The 25,202-nt window shown below is 39.6% G+C and overlaps 1 protein-coding gene and 1 pseudogene across 1 annotated transcript; one reads left to right on the top strand and one right to left on the bottom strand.

Moving 5' to 3' along the window:
• The first annotated feature begins 754 nt into the window (after nt 1–754).
• On the top strand, nt 755–17,400 carry LOC127449792 (nucleolar MIF4G domain-containing protein 1-like; annotated as a pseudogene).
• A 4,054-nt stretch (nt 17,401–21,454) lies between these two features.
• Nucleotides 21,455–25,158, bottom strand: LOC127451868 (motor neuron and pancreas homeobox protein 1-like). The gene is made up of 3 exons (XM_051716884.1): nt 24,573–25,158; nt 22,428–22,588; nt 21,455–22,148 (listed from the first exon to the last, which is right to left on the bottom strand). The coding sequence occupies exons 1-3, from the start codon at nt 25,051–25,053 to the stop codon at nt 21,873–21,875; spliced, it is 918 nt and encodes a 305-aa protein (XP_051572844.1). The 5' UTR covers nt 25,054–25,158; the 3' UTR covers nt 21,455–21,872.
• Nucleotides 25,159–25,202: the final 44 nt, after the last annotated feature.

Below are 25,202 nucleotides of genomic sequence, written 5' to 3'. Positions count from 1 at the left end.
AACCAAAGGAAATCTGTATGTACTGGTAGTTGAGGATTATTTCACAAAGTTCGTTAATCTGTATGCTTTGTCTAATCAATCTGCACAGACTGTCTCACATTGCCTGTTTGAGGACTAAATTTTGATACATGGCATTCCCGAAACTTTGCATTCAGATCAGGGCCGCCAGTTCGAATCTGAAGTGGTCCTGACCCTCTGCCGATTGCTAAATATAAAGAAAACATGTACCACTCCCTACCACCCGGCATCAGATGGCATGGTGGAGCGTTTTAACAGGACATTCATTGATCAAATGGCTAAAATACTCTTGTCATGTGGGGGTGAATGGGACGATTATGTCAAACAGGAGGCATTTGCATACAACTCCTCACCTCATTCTAGTACCAAGTTCTCGCCATACTTCCTGGTCCATGGACGGGAACCAAGGATGCCCACTGACTGGTTACTAGCCACCCGTACACTTGACTGTGACATTGCAAAGTCTCATGCTGACTTTGTATCCACTTTGCTGGCAAAGCTACAAGACACTTTCAGGAGTGTTAGAATGTACAGTGAAGAGGTGCATGATCGCCAGAAACTGTATCATGATTCAGACCTCAGACACCAGCCCTATACAGTCGGCACCATGGTGTGGTTCCATAACCCTGTGGTGAGCCACATGAAGCTGGCATCCCACTGGAAGGGACCTTTTAAGATTGTGCAAGTCTTGGAGTCTGGTGGAGAGCCAGGACTGACGTACTGAATCGTTAGCCCTATGGACTCAGATGAACGTGGACAGGTGGTGCATTACAATAGGTTGAGACCTTATACATTGCCTGTTCCCACACTGTCATCTAATGAGAGACTGTCTGTGGTTCCTCATTCTTTGCCTGATTCCCCTTCTAAGGAGCCTGACATGTTGGGGGGTGAAGTGCAGTTCACCACAAAAGGAATTAAGTGAGGTACTTGAGGGGCCTGATAAGTTCATACCTGGTATGAGTAGGGCTGGGAGGAGGTTGAAACCTCCTGGGTGCTTGAAAGATTTTGTACTGTACTGATGTACCTGTTCATTGTTGTGAAAAAAATTGAACAAAGTGAAAACTATGTATAAGTGATAATTGTACTAGCATTTCATATAGTACTAACTGTTTTATGGTTGGACACGGGTTCGGATATTATACATGTTAATGTGTATTATTCTTGTTTCTGTTTTCTGTTCTATCCCTCGATGTTTGGTAGATAAATGGGGACGTTTATTTTAGGGGGATGGGACCTATGTAACAGATTAAAGTCTGAATTGAAGTTAAGGCTATAGGGATGTTGCATTTATGTGTGTGTAATACATTCTGTCATTTGGGACTTGCCGTAGGCAAGAGAGGGATGGGCATAAGCATGAGGTTACTGTTGGTCCCTGCAGGACATGTGGTTGTGATGTTGGAAAATTAAAAGTGTGCACTGTTCATGGAACTGCTGAGTCTCGTTTTCATTATTTTATTATTCAAAAGTGTTTAGGCGAACCTGATCCAGAAGCTCGGTTACAGAATTTTAATGGGGATATAATTTATTACAGCTGAATGTTACATGAGCAGACAAGGCTTGAACATCAACCGTAGCGAGATAAATTGAAGTTCATGGCTTTTTAACATTTCTGTGTACAAATTTGAAGGCTGTTTATTGGATCAGTACAGGTAAACGTCAAATTATGCGACTACGCATTACTTTACGGAGAGCTTACGTCCTACTAGTTAAGTCTTGCCTTAAGAACTGACTTAGGCTGTGAATTAAGCACTGACTTAGGCTGTGTCTCATTTGGAAGGCTGTGTGCTAGGTAGGATGCGTCCTTTGAAGGCTGCAGTGTACTGAGCATCCTCCTTTAAACAAGCCTCGTTTAAACGAGACGGCCTTCGTAGGACAAATGGAAACAGAACGTAACATGGTTGCTATGACTCTTTAACAAGCGCGAGTGCTTTGAGTGAGAAGGGAACATTACTTGCGTTTGAATATCATATTTACAGGCAAATTGGCGTCTTTTTTTTTTTTAGACATTTCTGTTGAAGAAAAGAATTGTGGGTTATGAGTGCCCAGAAGGATACACCTCATGTATCCTCCGAATTCCTGTGAAAGAAGGTCTCATTCGAAGGCTGCATTCGAAGTGTCCTACTCGCTTTTCTGAAACGAGACAGCCTCAATGACGTATGCGGCCAACAAATGCGACCTCCGGAGGACGCATCCTTCCAAATGAGACACAGCCTTAGTTACAAACTAACCAGTAGTTACTAAGCCCTTTGTGTGAACATTACGTCCTAACTTATGTGAGAACTTATGCACAGCTGGTGCAACCCTACCCAGACCACTGAAGCAGCGCATAGACGGCGATGTCACGTGGCACCTGTTACTTTTAGCAGCGCTGTTCAGAATGGGCCAATCACAATCAAGTGTTACTGGAGGATTTAAAAATATATATTTTATAGATACTGCTGTGGCGGATTTAACAAGTATGAATTATTGCAACTATCACTTTTCATTCAGATTTAGGGGCCGTTTACACGACAACGTTTTCAACTAAAAACTGAAAACTTTTTATGCGTTTTGACTGTTCGTTTACACGACAACGGCGTTTTGGGTCCTGAAAACACAAACTTTTGAAAACGGGTTTCAAAGTGCAAGTTTTTGAAAATGATGCCTTTATCGTCTCGTGTAAACATACAAAAATGCAAATTTGTGAAAACGATGACGTCATGCGCACGCGTATTACGTGTTCAGTCTATAGGCATTCGCACGAGTACTTCAAAACAACGCGCGAGACATTCAAAACTACAGTGACGGACTACAGGACTGTGTTTGTGCTGCTCAAGATTTTGAGTTTATTGACCCTTCTCCAGCAAAGTGTAGATTTACTGCATCACTACTACGACCAGCATTCACCATCTTCATTGTTTGTATTCACCGCTCTGTGGAAGAATGCTTATGTGTGCAGTGTTTCTTTACAAAGTGACATCGCCAACTACTGGCCTGGCATGCATAATACAGCGTTTTTAGTCGTTTTTGCGGATCTGTGTGAACGGGGATCATTTTGACAACGTTGTTGTCTGTACGCAAAACTTTTCAAAAACGCAAAAGAAAAACGTGTCCGTTTTTAGTACATCATTGTCGTGTAAACGTACCCTTACTCTCCAGAGTGAAACAATTATATGAGATGTAAAACGTGAGATTTGAATGAAGATCAATGGAGGATTCAGTTTTGTAAGCCGTCTAGCAACCCACTTGTGTAAAGAAAGCTTTGTCTCACAAAATATTTTATTTCTGACAGCATTTGGGTCAATATCAAAATATGTTGTCAAACATGTCCCTTGACTTTTTTAGAAAAAGCTTTCAAATAGCCACAAAAAAGTATCATTCTATAACCTAACCTTTAATGATATGAAATGGCTTGACTCTGTTTTGCAAATTTTTTAGAAAGTATATTTGAAATTGTTAATTGCCTGAAAAAAATCCTTGTTCCCTTGATCTGGTACACCACTTCTATTACATTTGTATTTATTTTGTACTTATTTTTAATAAAAAGCATTAGTGCAAGGCCGAACAAGTGTGCAAAAAAGCAAAACAAAATTATTATTATAATTTTAATAATTTAAAAAGAATGTTTGTCCCTTGATTTCATGTTATTGGGTTTATCAATGTTAAAACCTTTTTTTTATTATTTCTTTTTTTTTTTTTTTTTACATTTTTAAATACAAAAAGTTGTGGAAAATAATTTTTAAGGTTTAATTTCAGAGGCTGCTTAAATATACATATAGTGATTTTTCCCAGCATGTTAAAAAGTTATGAATTCACATTTTAACTAATATTTTCACACAAAAATATTTGGTGTTGTACCCCATTGAACCCTCATTAGTGTTAACTTAGTGTTAACTTGCTTTGTTCATGAAACAAAATTAAATAATAAAAGAAAGAACAACAGCCAAGTTTTCCTTTATGAATAAAAATAATTTAAAATGTAACAAAATGTTTACCCTCAGCGTTTATGGGCAAAAACTGAACTGAATGGAAAATTTCTGTGACAAGACAGGAGAGGAATGAGGATCTAAATGCAGCCTTTTATTAATAAAACAAAAGTAAACCAGGTAACTCAGAACATAATGAAACAAAACACAGGGAACAAGGCACAGCATTAAACAGATGAAGACTGACAAAGAAACCAGGGGAAAACAAGGGAACGAGGAACACCTGGGGAAACAATCAGGGGAAAACCAATCATGAAAAGAAACTACAAAGGACTACAAAACTAACAGGAAACAGGAACAGGGAACTAAACCAGAATTTCAACATAAAAGTCAATACAAAACAGGGAATATGTGACAGAGCCCCCCTTTTAAGGAGAGGATTCCAGACGCTCCAAAAAACAATACAAAAACAAATTGTCCATGTGGTGTGGGGGAAAAAAACAGGTAGTTCTGGGGGGGCACAAGGGGCAAGGGGAGCAGAGGAACAAGGCAAAGTCAGGGAGGCTTGAAACCAAGGCAGAGCTGGAGGGATGGAGAGCCAGGGCAATGCTGCAGGCTCGGAGGACCAAGTAGACCATAGCAGATCAGGCGGACGGCCAGGAGACCAAGGAGACCAGAGCAGATCAGGCGGGCGGCCAGGACACCAGGGAGACCAGAGCAGATCAGGTGGATGGCCAGGAGACCAGGGAGACCAGAGCAGATCAGACGGATGGCCAGGAGACCAAGGAGACCAGAGCAGAACAGGCGGGCGACCAGGGAGACCAGAGCAGATCAGATCAGGCGGATGGCCAGGAGACCAGGGAGAAGACCTCAAGGTGGGGACTGGGTCAGGAGTCCAGGGAGGCGGCCGCAGGACTGAGACAGGGTCAGAAATCCTGGGAGGTGGCCGCAGGGCCAAGACAGGGTCAGGAGGCCTGAGAGTCGAGGAAGGCTCGAGGGGCCAAGCCGTGGAAGGCGGAGCCATGGGAGGCTCAAGACAAAGAGTCCTGGATGAATGGGAAATTACCTCCATGGTCGTGAACATGGGAAGAGACTCGGGAAAGATCTCCGTGGTCGTGGGCATGGGCAGAGACTCGGAAACGATCTCCGTGGTCGTGAACATGGGCAGAGACTTGGAAACGACCTCTGTGGTCGTGAACATGGGGTGAGACTCGGGAACGACCTCCGTAGTCGTGGGCATGGACAGAGACTTGGAAATGACCTCCGTGGTCGTGTACATGGGAAGAGACTCGGGAATGACCTCTGTAGTCGTGGGCATGGGCAGAGACTCAGAAACGACCTTCCGTGGTCGTAAACATGGGATGAGACTCAGGAACGACCTCTGTAGTCGTGGGCATGGGCAGAGACTCGGGAATAACCTCCGTGGTCGTGTACATGGGCAGAGACTCAGGTACGACCTCCGTGGTCGTGGGCATGGGCAGAGACTCGGAAATGAGCTCCGTGGTCGTGAACATGGGATGAGACTCGGGAACGACCTCCGTGGTTGTGGGCATGGGCAGAGACTCGGAAACGAGCTCCGTGGTCGTGCACATGGGATGAGACTCGGGAAAAACCTCTGTGGTCGTGAACATGGGCAGAGACTCGGGAATGACCTCTGTAGTCGTGAACATGGGCAGAGACTCGGAAACGACCTCCATGGTCGTGAACATGGGATGAGACTCGGGAACGACCTCTGTAGTCGTGGGCATTGGCAAAGACTCGAGAACGACCTCTGTAGTAGTGGGCATGGGCAGAGACTCTGGACGACCTCTGTGGTTGTGAACATGGGCAGAGACTAAGGAACGACCTCCGTGGTCGTGGGTATGGGAGGAGACTCAGAAACGACCTCCGTGGTCACGAACATGGGAAGAGACTCAGGAACAATCTCTGTGGTTGTGGGCATGGGCAGAGACTCGGAAATGACCTCTGTGGTCATGAACATGGGGTGAGACTCGGGAACGACCTCCGTAGTCGTGGGCATGGACAGAGACTTGGAAATGACCTCCGTGGTCGTGTACATGGGAAGAGACTGGGGAACGACCTCTGTAGTCGTGGGCATGGGCAGAGACTCAGAAATGACCTCCATGGTCGTGAACATGGGCAGAGACTCAGGAACGACCTTCATGGTCGTGGGCATGGGCAGAGACTCGGAAACGACCTCCGTGGTCATGAACATGGGATGAGACTCGGGAACAACCTCTGTGGTCGTGAACATGAGCAGAGACTCGGGAATGACCTCTGTAGTCATGGGCATGGGCAGAGACTCGGGAACGACCTCTGTAGTCGTGGGCATGGGTGGAGACTCAGGAACGACCTCCATGGTCGTGAACATGGGATGAGACTTGGGAACGACCTCTGTAGTCGTGAACATGGGCAGAGACTCGGAAACGACCTCCGTGGTCGTGAACATGGGATGAGACTCGGGAACGGCCTCTGTAGTCGTGGGCATTGGCAAAGACTCGGGAACGACCTCTGTAGTAGTGAGCATGGGCAGAGACTCTGGAACGACCTCTGTGGTTGTGAACATGGGCAGAGACTCAGGAATGATCTCTGTGGTCGTGGGCATGGGCAGAGACTCAGGAATGACCTCTGTGGTCGTGGGCATGGGAGGAGACTCGAAAACGACCTCCGTGGTCATGTACATCGGATGAGACTTGGGAACGACCTCTGTGGTCGTGTACAGGGGACCACTTTTCTTCTCTTCCTCCTCTGGATGGCCGAAGTTGGCAACGCTGGCTCTGGGACAGGTGAGGCTGGCAACACTGGCTCTGGGACGGACGAGGCTGGCAACTTGTTGGCCGTGACAGGCGTGGGCATTGGCTCATTGACCGTGGCAGGCATGGGCGCTGGCTTGTTGACCATGGCAGGTGTGAGCGCAGATAATTTTTGAGGTAGGGTTTTCATGGACCTACGCACCGACATCAGTGGCAGATCATACAACTTGGAGACAGGGGCCGTGGAAGGCTTCGAGACAGGGGCCGTGGAAGGCTTCGAGACAGGGGCCGTGGACACAGGTTTTGGCCCGGGGTTCCCACCATAATCCACTGTATAAGGGGAACCGCTAAGTTCCAGAGCCTTCTCCACATAATTGCCGAGCGTTTCAGTGAGGATCAGTCGGAGGCATGAGTTCCCTCAGTGCATTATTCAGACCGACCCAGAAGAAAACCACCAGAGAGCTGTCTGGATAGTGCACTACGTTTGCCAGCTCTAAAAACTCACGGGCGTGATCCTCAACTGGACGATCCCCTTGCTGAAGGAGTAGAATCCTAACGGCCGCTAGATCCATTTCTCGGTCAGTCTTTCTGTGACAAGACAGGAGAGGGATGAGGATCTAAATGCAGCCTTTTATTAATAAAACAAAAGTAAACTAGGTAACTCAGAACATAATGAAACAAAACACAGGGAACAAGCCACAGCATAAAAAAGATGAAGACTGACAAAGAAACCAGGGGAAAACAAGGGAACGAGGAACACCTGGGGAAACAATCAGGGGAAAACCAATCATGAAAAGAAACTACAAAGACTACAAAATTAACAGGAAACAGGAACAGGGAACTAAACCAGAATTTCAACTTAAAAGTCAATACGAAACAGGGAATATGTGACAATTTCAATATTTTGTAAGTTGGAATGTCAAATTTTTTGAGAGTGACTCATTTCTAATTTCAGTCAGTTCCTCATATAAATCTGTTAAGTGACTGGAGAAAACATGGATGAGTCATATGGACTACTGTTTACAGACCCAGTTATTCACGTTTGTTGGAAAGTGAAGTACGTTTTAAGGGAGCACACTACAATTGCACATCAATTTCATCATGAATGAACCAAGAATTGTTACTGTGAGAATATGTAGTTAAAGATGCTCATTGTTGTACTTGTAATAAGGGGTGTTTTATAAAAAATAAATTAACTGAATGGTTAAAATATTTTTATTTAAAATTAACAAAAATAATTTGTTTTAATGACATCTCGAGCATAGTCCTTGAAAACAAATAAAAATGTGCTTGAAAAGTCCTTGAAAGTCCTTGAATTTAACTTTGAAGCATCTGTACGAACCCTGAATCCATGTCTTCTGAAGTGATATGATAGGTGTGGGTGGGAAACAGATCAATATTTAAGTCCTTTTTTACTATAAAGTTCCACTTTCACATTTGCTTTCACATTCTGAAAGTGAAAGTGGAGATTTATAGTAAAAAAAGGATTTAAATATTGATCTGTTTCCCACCTACACTTCAGAGCACATATATTTAACCACTGGAGTCATATGGATTGCTTTTATACTGCCTTTATGTGATTTATTTTTTTAGATTGAAAGGTCTGGTCACTATTCACATGCAATGTGTGGACAGAGCTGAGATATTCTTTATAACGTTCTTCAGGTTAAAGGGGGAAAGAAGGACGCGGGAGTCGGCATTGCAGTCCACGTAAGTCTACTTTTATTCTCAGGATTTAACTCAAAATATGCTTTCCAGCATGTCTTTTCACTTTGCACACACAGCTTCAATGATAACTGTCAGTACAAATGCAAATCAATCAATCAATCAATCAATAAACAGCTTTTCAGCGTAGAGCTTCAGGAGGTGTGTGTGGCTTGGACTCTCTCTCCTGGTCTGGCGTTCCGCCAGCCTTTTAAAGCCAGTCTATGCAGTCACTGAAATGAGACATAGGTGTCTAGAGTCAATAACCATCAGGTGATGGCTCTTACTGCTTCCTTTCTCCCCACTGACAGACACACAACCATGTCCCACTCCACATTCTTCTAAAAATCTTCATTTTTGTTCAGCAGAAGAAAGAAAGTCTTACACATCTGGGATGGCATGAGGGTGAGTAAATGATGAGAATTTTTGGGTGAACTATCCCTTTAATAATTAATTAGTTACACACTTTGTAAAAATTCTGTCAACTTAAATGCACAATTCAGAAATAAGAATAGCCACGGTAATGTAGAAGGGTTGCACTCCTAAGAACATGTAATATTTAAATTGTATTATTTTTCATTCTCATGTTAATGCAGAAATAACACCATAAACGGACATGACAGTTGTGAAAGTGGCATTTACCTACAGTATATGCTACAAGATGAGGGAAACCATTCAAAACGCTTTAAAACCAGCAGACTTTTACTACAGAGTGTGACAAGGAGGAGGACGTGGCCAGGCCGTGAGGCTGCACGGCTGGCGCTGAATCAGCTGAGCAGCGAGCGAGCGAGATAAAGGGGAGCTGGAGACGCCAGTTCAAGAGAGAGAGATGCACGTGGCCGCGTTGTGTGTGTCCTTATGTTTTATGTTGGTTTAAGTTTGTTTACCATTAAACTATGTTGACTGTTCAGCCAGTTCCCGCCTCCTCCTTGCCCGTCCTTATACTGGAAATTATATACAGTACACTATATTGGAAATTAGTTACTGTTAGAACAGTAAAATAGCTTTTGTACCTCTTTATATATGTTTAAGCATTCCTGAGTAAAACACTGATCTGATGACAAAATATGGAGAATGGCAAAATATCGGTATCGGCCTAAAGTTTTTGCTAAAATCGTTAATGGACAGAAATTTTCATATTGGTGTATCCCTAGTAATGCTTTTATGTCCTGTTGATCCATGCTGGTATTTTCTTACAGAATCCTGCTACAGTGAGCAAGTATGTTCCACCTCACCTACGAGAAGTCTTGGACAGCAAACGCAAAGCTGAGCTGGAGAAACTGAAGCGCAATGTAAAAGGTCTCATAAACAGGTTAGACCTCAGCCACAGGAGATAAGAGGATGTTATCTGGGGTTTTGAAGAGTTGTCTTTTTAAATACCTAAATACCTCTGCCAATCAGGTGACAGACTGTATGAAATTCAGTGATCAGCTCACATGTTTAACTCTGCCCTGTGTTTAAAAGTTTAAGCCAGCCCAATATGGCATCCATCAGCAGTCAGCTCGAAGAGCTGTACATGAACACTAGCAGGAAGGACATGAATGATACACTCACTGATATTCTGCTGGCTGCTTGTGTCACCCCTGCTCTTGAAAGGTTATATCATCTATAATGATATAGTTGCTCATTCTTTGATTTTGAATGTGTATGTTTCAGGCTTGCGTACGCACACATACACTCAAATAACTAAACATGACACATAAACAATACACTGATGAACACTCACTCACTCTCTCTACCAGGCTTCTGATGGAGCACATCCTACTCGTCAGTGTTCTGCACCATGCTGTTGGCTTGGAGGTATGTAATCTGAGTTAAGGTCACTATACAGGTTCATACACTTGCCATAGCAGCAATATGGTCCACCACAAACAAATTGAGAAGCTTGTTAGTTAATCTCAGTGGTATGCCGTTATATGACTAACCTCTCACTTTCTCTCTTGTTTTTCCCTCTGAGGTTGGAGCTCATTTTCTGGAGAATGTAGATCATCAGTTTGATTTCCATTATTGCCCATCTCTACAACTTCCATGTGGTCCACGCTTTCCTGGTCTTTGACATTCTTAAGAAGCTTGTGACATGTTTCAGCTCAAGGGATATAGAGCTGGTTCTGCTATAGTGCTGAAGAATGTTGGTTTTGCTCTGAGAAAGGATGATCCACTCACTCTTAAGCAGCTCATCTCGGAGACTCAGCGGAAAGCCAGCACTGAAGGGGAGTGTTTTCAGGACCAGACAAAAGTAAGACTGTAGACCATCACATTTTCTCCAAGAAGACCACCTAGCCATTTTTTTACATTTACTCGAAAGTAGTTCTACTAATAAGAGCTACTAGACAGTGCTTATAAAAAGCAAAGATAGATCTCAAGTGCAACAGCATTGTAGAATGCTGTGACGATATTGTTATAGTGCTAGATTATGGCCATGTTGATCAGGTCATGAGCCATTAAAAAAAAATTTTAGTCATGGTTTATTGTTGATTAAATTATGTCAAGAAAAAATTAACAAGCTTGAGCACAATGGAAAGCAACTTGATCTGACAGTTGTTATCATTTTTATTCTTCTAGATATTAGAGCTGCCTTTGATACCATTAGTCATTCAGTATTATTAGATCAATTGGCTTGTATTGGGGTAACTGATAATGATAAATGATAGAAAACAGTTTGTACAGATTAAGAATGTTCAATCAGAGCCAGTATCAGTTACTCACGATGTTCCACAGGGGTCAGTGTTGGATCCGCTTTTATTTATCATTTATATTTTACCCCTTGGTAATATTTTTTGCACTTATGACAATTTCCATTTTTACGCAGATGATACATAGTTGTACATATTTACATAACCTAATATTTCCTCTCTCCCTTCTTTTACTCTGCTTATTGACAACTGCCCAGTTAGTATTTCCACCCAAGCCTTGTTGTTATATTTGATGGTTTGCTTTCTTTTGGCTCTCATATTAATAATATTTCACGTATTGTATTTTTTCATTTACGTAATATTGCTAGACTCCGTTCTTCACTTTCTCAACACAGTACTGAAGTCCTTATTCATGCTCTAGTAACATCACGGATTGATTACAGTTATTCTCTTTTATTTGGTGTTCCTGAAAAACAACTTCACCGACTGCAGTTAATTCAGAACTCAGTGGCAAGGACTGTTAGCCGTACACGTACTTCTGACCATATTACACCTATTCTTTTTCAGCTAAACTGGCTTCCTGTTCGTTATCATGTCCATTACAAAATGTTGTTGCTCACCTACAAAGCTCTTCATAATTTGGCTCCTCTTTATCTATCAGACCTTCTTCAACTATACATTCCTTCATGTTCTTTAAGATCATCTTCTGCAGACTTATTGACTGTTCCAAATTTTAAATTAATTTATTTCTGTGCAAGGGCTTTTAGTTGTTCTGCGCCGAAATTATGGAATTCTTTACCACTGCATATTTGCCAGTTGGATTCTATTTCCCAGTTTAAAACTCAGATTAAAACTTTTTTGTTTAGAATAGGTTTTATTGATTTGATTTTATATATATATATATATATATATATATATATATATATATATATATATATATATATATATATTATTATTATTATTATTATTATTATTATTTTTTTTTTTTTTTTTTTTTTTTAATTTTTTTTTTGGGCCTGCCTGTCAGATTAGATTGTTTGAGACAGTGCTGGAAGATTCCAGGTTATGATCCTGAACCTATGGAGAAAGTAAGGAAACTTCAGAGGACAGCAGAAAATTTATGATGCTATTTTCGCATTACTGGCGTTATTAATTTGCAAGTTATTTATTAATAAGGTGGAGGCCTTGTGATACAACAACCCTAAAATTGCTGTTTACAAGCTGTTCAATTTAAAAAGACATGAGTAAACACACCTTTACGGCATAAATATATAAAGGAAAACATTTAACCACACAACTCAAAATACAAGCTTATTTATTTAATTAAATGACCTTGCTTTGAGCTGTGCTGTTACATTTTTTTCTTTCACTAGTTGAACACAGCATTTGTCAGAATAACCTGAAACATATTATGGGTTTAACCCTAATTGGCCTAATAAATATTTGGTATTATTGTTGCATTACTACATGTACTACTTGCCCTGTCCACTGGGGGGCAGACTAACTCCATCGTTTGATATAGCCACACTGATCTGAGAATTGAAAGGACGGTTTGTAACACTTTTTTAACTGTTTAGTGCTGTAAAACTGTCTTTTCCTCTTGACTCCTAATAGATTCACAGCAGTGAAGTGAAGTTGAGAGTCTCACTTGAGAATCTTTTGGATGCTGAGCATGTTGGCCATTGGTGGATTGTGGGATCTTCCTGGAGTGGAGCACCTATGATTAATGACCACGAAAACAAGACAACCCAGCCAGCCCACCGTTCCAAGTAAGGAAAAAGTGAAAAGAATGTTATGAGGTTTTTGCCCATGTGGGAATGGTTTTCATCAGTTATTTAAATGCTCTGATGAACTGTTTCTCGCAGCCCAGAAACATTTAATGTATTTCTGTTTTGTGCCTCCATTTGGTGCTTTTGAGTATATTTTGGCTTTGTTGAGGGTCAAGGTCCAGGCACAGATTTACATCTGAAATTTTGACATCTCTTTACGAATTTGCAGTACAACGCAAAGATGTTGGAGCTTGCACGCAAACAAAGAATGAACACAGACATCAGATTATGTCAAGTGAAGAATATTTGGATACGTTTGAGAAACTTCTAAGGTTTGTCAGCATACTTTTACCTCTAATCCATGCTCTCATGCTCTTTTTTTTTTTTTTTTTTTTTCTAATTGATTTTCACTTGCGTTAGCCATGTTTTTGCATTTGGCAAATTTTTAATCACAATTAGCAGTTTGCACTATTTAATTGCAAATCTGATGCAGTCACGATTTCTGGAAAAGTAATTGTTATTCCAAAACATGCAACTAATGTTGGATCATTTGTCAATTCTAGTGGCTGATTAGATGATGTTTGGTTTCATAACTTAAATGCTTTGTAAGATGTTTACACAATTAAATTATGTACATGACTACACAATGACCAAAATATATTTCAAAGTGGCACTTTTTAGTTTACTTACAGACCTGCTTGTGAGAGAAAAGTATAATAGTAATGATGCATAAATGTTTTGTTTTAATGGATCTGTTTTAATAGAAAGTGAAAGCTTCTGTTATTTTAGGTTAAAAACAGGAAAATGAGAGGTATTCTGTAAAGAGAACCATGGTAACCAATTACAACACACACCGAAATATTTGTTACATTTAGTTATTAGTTCAATTGCATGTCACCAGACACCCAGCTGTTTTCTTCCTGTGTTCCAAGCATAACCAAATGATGAATTGCTCATTTACTGGTAGCTGATTGTTTTTTCTTTCTCTCAGGCTAGGACTGCAAGATCAGCAAGAACAGGAAATTGTTCATGTTCTAATGGACTGCTGCCTGTAAGACAAAAGTTTTAATAGATTCTGTGCCGTTCTTGCAGAGGCATTTTGCTCACATGACTGACGGTTCTAGGTAAAGTGGAACAGCAGTGATTGTTTGTTTTCACTGCATTAGAAGCCGCTAAAAAATTATGCTCAAGCAAAGAACTTTCAGATTATTCTTAATACATATTTAAATACAAATTATTTTGTTTTACTTTAAGTAGTTCATTCTGATATAACAATAACGTACAATTGTCATTTCAATATTATAAGTATACAAAAGTGTTTTAAAAATGTCTTTATTATACAAATATTGCTTTTTCAAGTCAATCTGCTTACACCCAATTAGTTGCTGGTTGCTGTTTATCACAGTGGCAAGAAAAAGTATGTGAACCCTTTGGAATCAGCTGGTTTTCCGCATTAATTGATCACAAAATTTGATCTCATCTTCATCAAAGTCACAAGTGTAGACAAAGCACAGTGTCCTTATGCTAACAAAACAAACAATTAAAATATTTATGTATTTATTGAACACATTCCATTAAACATTCACAGTGCTGTGGAAAAAGTAAGTGAACCCCTAGGCTAAAGATGTCAACAAAAGCTAATTAGAGTCAGGAGTTGGCAAATTGGCCTCCAATTAATGAAACGAGATTGGAGGTGTGGGTTAGAGCTACTTTAACTTCTAAAAATCACTCAAACATTTTGAGTTTGCTATTCACAAGAAGCATCTGCTGACGTGGACCATGCCTCACAAAAAATAGATTTCAGAAGACCCACGATCAAAAATGTTTGCTTTGCATAAAGCTAGAAAGGGTTACAAAGTTATCTTGAAGATCTTAGCTATTCATCTGTCCACAGTTAGTCAAACTGTCTATAAATGGAGACGATTTAGTACTGTGGCTACTCTCCCTAGAAGTGACTGTCCAGCCAAGATGACTCAAAGGTCACACCGCAGAATACTCAGTGAGCTCAAAAGTGACAACTAAAAACTTTAATGACTCACTGGAGCTGTTTATCATCTCTGTTCATGAGTCTACTATACAGAAAACATTAAACAGCCATGGTGTCCATGGCAGGACACCACGAAGGAAGCCGCTGCTTTCCAACAAAAACATTGCTGCACGACTGATGTTTGCCAAAGACCACAACGCTACTGGGTAATGTTTGTGGAACTAAAGTTGAATTGTTTGGGAAGAACACGCAGCACTACGGATGGCCTAAAAAGGGCAACCGCATACCAACATAAAAACATCATCCCACATCCTACAGGATAATGTCAGGGTGGCTGTGCACCAGCTGAAGCTCAGCAGAGGTTGGGTGATGCAGCAGGATAATGACTATAAACATCTAAGTGAATCCACTACAGAATGGCTTCAAAAAAAGAACATCCACCTTTTGGTGAGGCCCAGTCAGAGCCCAGACCTTAACCCAATAGAGATGCTGTGGAATGACCTCAAGAGAGCCATTCACACCAGACATCGTAAAGATATGGCTGAGCTGAATCAGTTCTGCAAGGAAGAACGGTCCAAAATTCCTTCTGAACGTTGTGCAGGTCTAATCTGCAGCTACCGGAAATGCTAGGTTGAGTTATTGCTGCCGTATGAGGATCAACCAGTTATTAAATCCAAGGGTTCACTTTTTCCACAGCACTGTGAATGTTTAATGGAATGTGTTCAATAAAGACATGAAAGATTATAACTGTTGGTGTGTTGTTAGCTTAAGCACATTGTGTTTGACTATACTTTGAAGATGAGATCACATTTTATGATCAATTGATGCAGAAAACCAGCTAATTCCAAAGGGTTCACATACTTTATCTTGCCATTGTGTATGAGAATTATGAATTGAATCTATTTTGTAAAATGTAAATTCTGTATTAATCTCCTTTCCTTCTGTTCTTTAGATGACCTTTCAGTTCAGTTTATGGGATAAGTTCAAAGACCTGGCAAACCTTTCCAGTAGGTCCTTTGGTAACCTTGTCCAGTTGGTCACACATCTTTTATACAAGAAGTGTATTTCTCTTTCCATTCTTAAGGTAATATTTGCCCACCCCTCTCCAAGATAATTCATGTATGATTTGTACTGTGTGTAATGTTATATTTCCAGTTCTCTGTATGAATCACTTAGATGCTTAAGGATGTCTTATCTTTCTCTTTTTTTTTTTTTTTTTTTTTAGGCTATTGAGTTTGGAGAGCTTGATAAGCCTGAAGTCAAATTCCTGAAACAGATTCTCTTGAAGCTTCTTAGAGAAACAGAGCCAGAGGATCTTGTCAACATATTTGGTGAGTGTTTGTACAAAAATGAATATTATTCATATATATAAATGTTCATTAATGGTTTACAGACTTCTAATTCATTAAGGGCATAGGTCAGACAAATACATTATTTTTGTAATTATGGAAGGCAAAAGCATGACATTACTATTTAGAAAAATGTTTAGGTTTTGTTCACAATGACAATATTGTAAATTGTAACTATGAATGAAATGGAAAAAGGAAGAGGAAATTGATTTATGTATTTAGCTTAGATATAACAATTATAACATTATGCTTATATATTCATTTGTCAGTGCAAATGTTTAAATATAGAACAATTGTTTTAAAAAAAAACAATCAAATATGAAAGCTCTGAACGGAGCGAAAATATATTGTGTAGGGCACCCCAAGTAGATTTTAAAATGGCTTCTGTGTGTGGCCAAGTGTGTCAATATCTGCGTGTGTGTGTGTGTGTGTGTGTGTGTGCGCGTGCGCGTGCGTGCGTTCCATTGTGTGCCAGGATCTCTGGAGTTCCCAAGCTGGGAATGCTTCTGGAAGGCTTGAAGCTTTTCGTCAGTCACTTTCTACTCTGAAACGTTCATGCACAAGAACCAGCTGAGCAGGCCAAGCTACTAATGGACAGAGCCGATGTCAATACCAAGGCCATGGAGGCCCGGGACACCAAACTCAAGCTATAGAGCTCTTGCCACTCATACAGTTGTTACATCTAGGTTTATGTGCTGTGTTTCTGAAATATTGTGCGAATGTGTGCAAGATGCATTGGACTCAAAAAGCCTTGTAATAAATATTACTACTTTGAGTCATGCAATGACTAGACCTGTATGCAGACCTTAAGACACATGCCAGTCATTGGCATGTTAGTATGTTTTATCTTAAGATATTTATAAAGAAATTTAAACTTGAAGATAATTTTTTTTTTTTTTTTGTCCATTTTTAATATTGCCACATATGTTATATAATATTGCCACATATGTTATAATAATAAAAGCTGCTTTTTTGCTGGAATTTTTATTTTATTTTTTTTTTTTTTTTAAGTAAAATTTTAGTGCATGTTATAGAATTACATAACTAGAAATCAAAAAGGCTGTTTTCTTCTTGAATTATGCCAGAGTCAGAGACTTTTTCTTCTGCAGAACACAAACGAAGATTTTTAGGAGAATATCTCGGCTCTGTAGGTCCATATAATGCAAGTGAATGGTGACCAGATCTTTGAAGCTCCAAAAATCACATAAAGGACACATAAGTCATCCATAAGACTCCAGTAATTATATCTATATCTTCAGAAGCGATATGATAAATGTGAGTGAGAAACAGATCAATATTTAAGTCCTTTTGTACTTTATCCACTTTTTTTTCTTTTTTTTTCTTTTTTTATTCTTTCACATTTTGAAAGTGAAAGAGATTTATGGTAATAAAAACAAAGGGGGGCGGGGGGACTTATGTGGCATATATGTGATTTTTTTTTTTTAGCTTCAAAGATCTGATTACCATTCACTTGCATAGTAAGGACCCTCATGGGATGGCATGAGGGTGAGTAAATTAGATCATTTTCATTTTTGGGTGAACTATCCCTTTAACTCTGTAAATAGCCCTGTATTAACTTAGTTCAATAAAGAGCACAAACATGTATGTTTTCACAGACACAGGATGAAATATGGGCTCATTGCAGTTACTTGGAGTAACTGCGCATGCAGCAGTGCTCCGGACATGACTGGCTGGCGTAGCATAGCAGAGGGTTACCGTTACATTTGATGCCCATGGTTAATTAATTAGCAACATTGGCATTGTTGACATCAATCCACAGGATGGAATAATCTGAGGATGAGCTTCGGTCATCAAGGGTCAGGCATCGGAAACATCACCATCTCTCCAGCTATGGAACAAACTTCTTTGCCCATTCTCTTTAGTGCTGTACCTCTGTCTTAGGATATATTCCTGTTTAAGGATCAGGAATTGAGTGTTGTTCTATGTTGGCTGTTGCATTATGGCAGTTACCAAAGGTAACTGACTTAGTGTTGAAAGAGTTAACTGTTCAATTATATTCACTAGGTCTGATTAATTAACTCTTATCACAAAGACTGTCACATTAGAACCCGTAATAATGACACATCAGTCTGGCTGCTTTTTTCTCACAGTTTCAGAGCTGGAAAAAGTGAGGGTTACCTACAGATGGCCCACTTTTCCAGCCCTTCACAAAGACAGCATTGTCACCATATGTGAGAAGAAACGTATAATGGAGGTCCAGCCCACTAAGATACACACAGGTGATTGTCACTAGTATGTGTGTTTTAGTGGCTATTGTCTGTCTGTGTGAGACCATAGGAAGGTTGATACTGACCCTAGATTGAACTGGCAATAGGAAGCAAAGTTGCTTTGAACTGATAACACCACAGCTAGAATAATGTTTGTTAGGATATTACATGTTCCTCTACAAAAGAGCAAGTCACATATATGAGAATTGTGACAGCATTCATCTTAAAATGTTCTAATATCTTTATCTTATGCTTTAGTTCATACAATTCCTGTACTTAAATCTCAGGCAAAGATATCTGGCAAAGAATTACTGGCACTGGGTCCCTATTGACAAATTACAATGAGTATAGTTTTAACACATCCATATTATATGGCTAATCCTAGATGTATTTACTTTCAGTATGTTTTGTCTCTCATTTAACTGTATCATCCAGGCCTTCATGTAAGAGACTATCCCACCTTGCTCACTTATGTGTTGCTCACCGATCGTTAGTGGGTGTTAGTGGCACTGATAAGGTTGAGTTCTTTGTACTTACACAGCTGGGCAAACATACAGGTAGGGTAAATTAGACTTTAAACCAGTAACTAGTGCTTCCTAAACTAACTGCTACCTGTTCAAGGTGGCCAGGTTATTTCCATATTACATGCCAATTATACAGTAGTAATTCAAATAAATTGCTCACACAAATTCAATATTTTTAGATAAACTTTGAGGATAACCTCTTTTTCTTTATGCTCTTTAATTGATGTTTCCCAGTATGGCAGTAAAATGACTACCAAGTACCAAGTTCTGTAAATATTTTCATATACTGAAATCACAATGTGACCCACTGATGGGATGATGTTTGGAAAAAACTCTCCTGTTGAGAGGTTGATCTCAAACTGCAGTAACTTGTGGAGGCTATAGAAGTCATTATATAAATAATTTCTGCCATAAGCTATCTTGAATCACTGGACTTAGTTCATAACATACATAAAGTGTTATATTATGCATTAAACTGGACCCTCTTTCATCATTTCAACAGTCTTTTGTTAGCTCTCCCCTCTGGGGAATTCCTGTTGCTGTTTTAAATGCTTTCGTCTAGTACAGGGGTTTTCAAAATTTTTGATGTCAAGGACTCCTAAAATGTCTAAATGTTCCTATATTTTTTCAGGTATTAAAACCAATTTAAAATGTGTGGGAATAATTTTTGTTATTTCATGAAGACAATTTAATTTATTTAGTTTTTTTAAAGAAAAATTCATTTAATTTCATAAAGAAATTAAAATATTATCTGAAAAATATTTAGCCTACTTTATAATTACTTTGACAGTGTATCTTTTTTCTACCCAATATTTGAGTTATATTAAAAGTATTAACCCGGGTGACTCCAGCCAGGTCTCCTAAGCAACCAAATTGGCCCGGTTGCTAGGGAGGAAAGAGTCACATGGGGTAACCTCTTCGTGGTCGCGATTAGGGGTTCTCGCTCTCAATGGGGCGCATAGTGAATTGTGCGTGGATCAGGGAGAGTAGCATGAGCCTCCACATGCTGTGAGTCTCCACAGTGTCATGCACAACGAGCCACGTGATAAGATGTGTGGATTGACGACCTTAGAAGTGGAGGCAACTGAGACTTGTCCTCCGCCACCCGGATTGAGGTGAGTAACCGCGCCACCATGAGGACCTACTAAGTAGTGGGAATGGGGCATTCCAAATTGGGAGAAAAGGGGATAAAATAAATAAAATAAAATAAAAAAATAAAAAGTATTAATTCGAAGAGAAACATGTAAACTATACTGGAATTGAAATAATGTCATTTAGTGTATATATATATATATATATATATATATATATATATATATATATATATATATATATTATTATTATTATTTTCTTTTTTTTTACATCTATGAAAACTTTTTCTCTCTCTCTGGGACCTCCTAGCACCCCCTCGCGGACCACTGGAGGTCCCCAAATCCCAGTTTGAAAACCCCTGACAGTAGCCTACCTTTTTCCAACGCATGCATTAAATACAACATTTTATAAATTATCATCATGCGAGTTATCAAGTCAACATCATCTTCAGTATGAATACAAAAGTCTGCTTGCCACACAAAAGTCTAAAGCATATTGTGTAGGCCTTTCTATAACGCAATAAGAGAGTCTGTTTTCAAAGTCTCTCCTGCTATGCATGGCTAAATTTAAGACAGGTCAACACTGTTTTTTGAGCAATGAATAGGGAACAGCTTGTGAAGAATTGGTTCACCAAAATCCATGGCTTATTATGCAATAAGTGGTGTGGAACAAATAGCAAAATATTATTTTGAGGCCCCTAAACAACTGCTGAAAGTGGCTTACTATATGAAACATGGGGTGCATTTTTAGCTCACATTCAGTCTCCGAATAGATAGTTCTCATGGCCCCGGACTGATGGGAGTGGATGGTGATTATATTTAAATGTCCTCTAATTGATTCGAAGAAGCTCCTTGGCAAAGACCAGATGGATCTCTGGGTTTATTACCTAATAAAGCATGTCATTATTAATAAAGGAGGAAATGCACTTATGCGAAGTAGACCTCAATTAGATTGCCGAAAAGACCATTAAAATAGTCTTATCGAGTAGCCTAATCCCGCACTCACATTTTTTCTTTATCATTTTCATCTGATGTCCGTTCAAAGTAGGCTACAAGTTTCTCTGTCCCTATCTGCGTGCTATAGGCTAACTACATTATTCTGTGAACATGAAATAAACTTTGGGCTAAATAAAACCAGTTTAATATACAAGATATGGGCGACACGGCACCTAAAAATAGCCCCTCTGATGTGCTCTGATGATAGATGGACTGTGTCTCAAAGGTTCATTATTGGGTGCCCATTGCTGTTGTGGTGAGAAATGTTTCGCCATATTCGAGTATGCTCACTCGCACATTTGCACGGATATGAGAGCTCTATAAACAGCGATTCCCATGACCCGACCATGCCACTGACAACAGAGACCGCTTCAGAGCCATCCTTTCCTATTGAGGCTTTTCCATCCACAGTTACAAGGAATCTTGGATTTTTCCGAGTGATTTTTTTAACATTGCTACAGCATATGTGTTAACATATTAAAAATCAAAAATGGGGGGAAAAATAATTTTATTCACAGAACAATATTTCACATGCATTTTAAAAGCCATTTCGTTATAAATACATTGTATAAAAATAAACAGATCGCATATGGTGCTCGTAGATATGAACGTGTTGTGAGTTCAGAAATCAACTCTAACACGCAGTGGTTATCGAAGAGGAACATGATGCTAATTATTACTGATAGTGATACTCATTTTGCATGATGTAATGCTATTTTACCACATGCTCAGCAACCATAACATCAAGCTACCTTCAGAAGAAGAATCCAGTCAATGTTTGGATGTGTTACGAAGATGTCCTCCTCTCAGCATGCCTGGCCAAATCGATCTCTGATTTCCATAATGACTGCTGGATGATAAAACATGCAAATCACATATTTCGCGTATAAGTCTTTTTATGAACAACGAAAGGTCTCATTGTTGTGGACTAATGTCACTGCCGTTGGTTCGTTCATCGTCGGAAGAACAATCAGATGAATGCAACATATAAGTATCCCCTTCTTCGTCGTCACTGTCTCTAAAGTCCCGTATTCTGTTACTTTTCACTGAGTCTACCTTCTGATAATCCTTCTGCTCCGATCCGTCCTGATTGTTTTTACCTTTCTGTTTCTCGGCCTCCTGAGCGGCTTGTTCTTTTGCCTTTTTACTGCGCTTCCATTTCATACGCCTGTTCTGAAACCAAATTTTCACCTGGAAAAATAAAAATCATAACATTAGCCTATATTTATAACTAAAACATGTTTTAAAAAATGTATTAAGAGCAAATGCAATCGAATTTGGCACTTTGATGTTAATAAGCCATAGATACAATTTGAAGGTCTTAAAAAAATAAATAAAAATACAATAAAAAAAATCTATTCAACCATTGGACGTAGGCCCTATTATAAAAATGGATTTATCACAACAGTAGCTTAGTGCTTATTCAGTCAATGAGTTAAGACAAGCCAGTGGGGAAAAAAGAGGGTTTACCTGCGTCTCTGTTAACATTAATGATGTGGCCACTTCAAAGCGTTTGGGTCTCGAGAGATATTTATTCAGTTTAAATTGATGCTCAAGTTCAAGGAGCTGCTGGCTTGTAAACGCGGTTCTTGGTCTTCTGCACTTCCCGAGTAAATTGGACTGCGCCTGACCTGCAGAATTAAAAATACAGCTATTAATTTAACATGATAATTTTTTTTTAATTGCATCTCTATTTCTGCACAAATGGCTATGTGTTGCAAAACACTGCAAAAAAATAGAATGATGTCTACACATGTTGATATCTATATGTTAGCAACATTATACGGGCAGTGGACCTGTGGACCCTTCTTTTCACACACCGTTTATTTCAGCAAAAACCCAGCAGTAGTGTTAGTGCACCACAAAGTTACAATTAATAATGTACATCGTTTAATTTACACCATAGCACGGTAACCGTGCATTTGGAAACCAACCAAGAAATGTTAAAAGATCTCATTCTTAAAAAGCGTCAGAGCAATTCTCACACATAGCCTCTATTTGCCACGGCATTGTCAGTAGTCCTGATAACATTTCCACCCCATATCTGATTTGTTTGGGAGAGGTTTGAGAACATTTGCAGACGAGCAGCGGAACAGAAAGACAGTGTCTGCAGTGTACACAGTTGGCAGGCTGTGCCTTTCACACTCGTCCGTCACTTTCCCTCTGTCCATTATCTGTCCATTTTAGCTCATCTTTAAAAGAAAGTGTCCTTCACTTTTACGAAATGACCCTGCAAACACATGCTGTATCTGGCTATTGTAATGTTGCTCTGACCAGATCTCAAAACAGTATTTTGGGGAAGCAAATTTGTTATCAAGTTCAAAGTTTTCTTGTTTCAGCTTAAGTAGGCTACTTGCTGATGATAAAAAAAAAATTATCCTGCAAGCTCACCAATTTATAATTAAATCAAAAATAAGTTTTCCGATGGAAATAAAAGTTTACAAGTAAAAAAAATGGCTAGCCACACTGTAAAAAAGGAAGGGGAAAAAAAGGTAATATTTACGGTAAATTACCGGCAGATGTGGTTGCCAAACATTTACAGTAAATAATACGGTGACCGTGTTTCAGGTTTGGCGGAATGTAATTTCACGTATGGTTGCCATTTATATTATTAAGTGATGTAAACTTGATACACTAACAGTCTAGAACTATATAATTTAGCTTTTCACTTTATAATGTAGACTATAGTTCATCACTGTAATAATTACAGAAAGACACATTATGACATATAGTTCATCAAGAGCGGTTCTTCCTGAAGCAATGACCAATAAAGATATAGAGACAGTGCTCAGTGTCACTCACACAAACACTAAACACCGTCAGCGTAACACATGTGAAATTATAACAATGCAATAAACATTAACTAAACTACATCAAATATAAAACAGAACACCCTAATGTACAGAACTGATATTACAAATAAGAAGAAACATAACTATTCCCATAAAATATAATGAAATGTGATGGGTCACGCAGGGAATTCTGGGAACACCCGATTATTTATTTATTTATTTTTTACCATAATTTTAACAATAATTTACTGCAAAAAGTACATGTACTCCCTTGTTAAACATAAAATAAATTTTTAATGTTAACTATACGGTAAAATTATACTTTTTACATTATTTTACCGTAAAATTACATGTATTGTCCTGTTAAATGTATTATATTTTTACCATATATTTTAAGGTTAATCAATTAATTTTTACAGTCTTTTACCGTAAAAATTACGGAAATGTTTCACAGTGCATGATCTCCGAGTTTCATCTGGAAAGCACTCCATTTTAATGAACATCTGCTAAACATCTTAAAAAGATCAGATTTACAAACATTCTGCTGACTGTCTCATAGACATCCAAGAGGAAACTATAGACCTATTGCAGAAGAGCAAACGACCTAAAATATGTAAACACACACATCAAATAGCCGTCTGAGTGATGTGCGTGTGCTATCAGGGTATTTGCTTATAAAAGAGTGGTGTGCATGGCCATATACGCTAAATTAGACAAAATAATTCATTCGATATAATTAATGTTGAAGTGTATTTAGTGTCCCAACACACCATATTTGTGGTCACAGTATTGCCACATGCATTTCAAAAGTGGGCTAACTTACTGTTGAAATCTGAAATCTTGGGGAGCATCATTCCTGCAGTTGAGACCCTCAGCCAGTGATCGAGCTGAAAGGAGCTGGCGGTCAGTTTGAGGGGGTCATTTGGATGATTGTGGTGCGACCCGTGAGGATAGGAGTAGGACAGGGCCGGGTGCTGACCCAGCGCTGCTGCTGAGTAAGTGTACATTGGATGACCATAGAGAGCTTGCGGAGCAATCCCCGTGCTACTCTGAGGGTGTAGTCCGACCATGCCTGAATGTGGAGAGTTCAAGAAACCCGGTTTGGGAATGAAGCCGCAAGACGATATCCTGGGGGGCGATGGAGTCTCTGTCCGTAGTGATTCGGAGTTTGTGTTCAACTCCGACGCCTGGACACATTCAGAGGATGATATGGAAGAGGTGACCAGCGCCAGTGGCGAGGTCTGCACTTTTGGTGGGTCAACAGCCAGAAGCGCGTCGATACGAAAGTTTTTAGATTTCTCCATCTGTCCCACCTCACTTACAGATTAACGCGTTGTTCGAATCTTCAAAGTTTGTCACGAGTGTCACCGTTTCGCTCCTTAAAGTTATGATCTTGGCCAGTGTGTGCAAGCCAGAGCTCCACTTGTCAGCGGCTGCCCGAGAGGGTGTGGAT

This window comes from Myxocyprinus asiaticus, chromosome 2 (assembly GCF_019703515.2).
Source record: "Myxocyprinus asiaticus isolate MX2 ecotype Aquarium Trade chromosome 2, UBuf_Myxa_2, whole genome shotgun sequence".
Taxonomy (NCBI): Eukaryota; Metazoa; Chordata; class Actinopteri; order Cypriniformes; family Catostomidae; genus Myxocyprinus; species Myxocyprinus asiaticus.
Note: the sequence above shows the minus strand (reverse complement) of the source record. Positions and strands in the feature narration are given on the sequence as shown.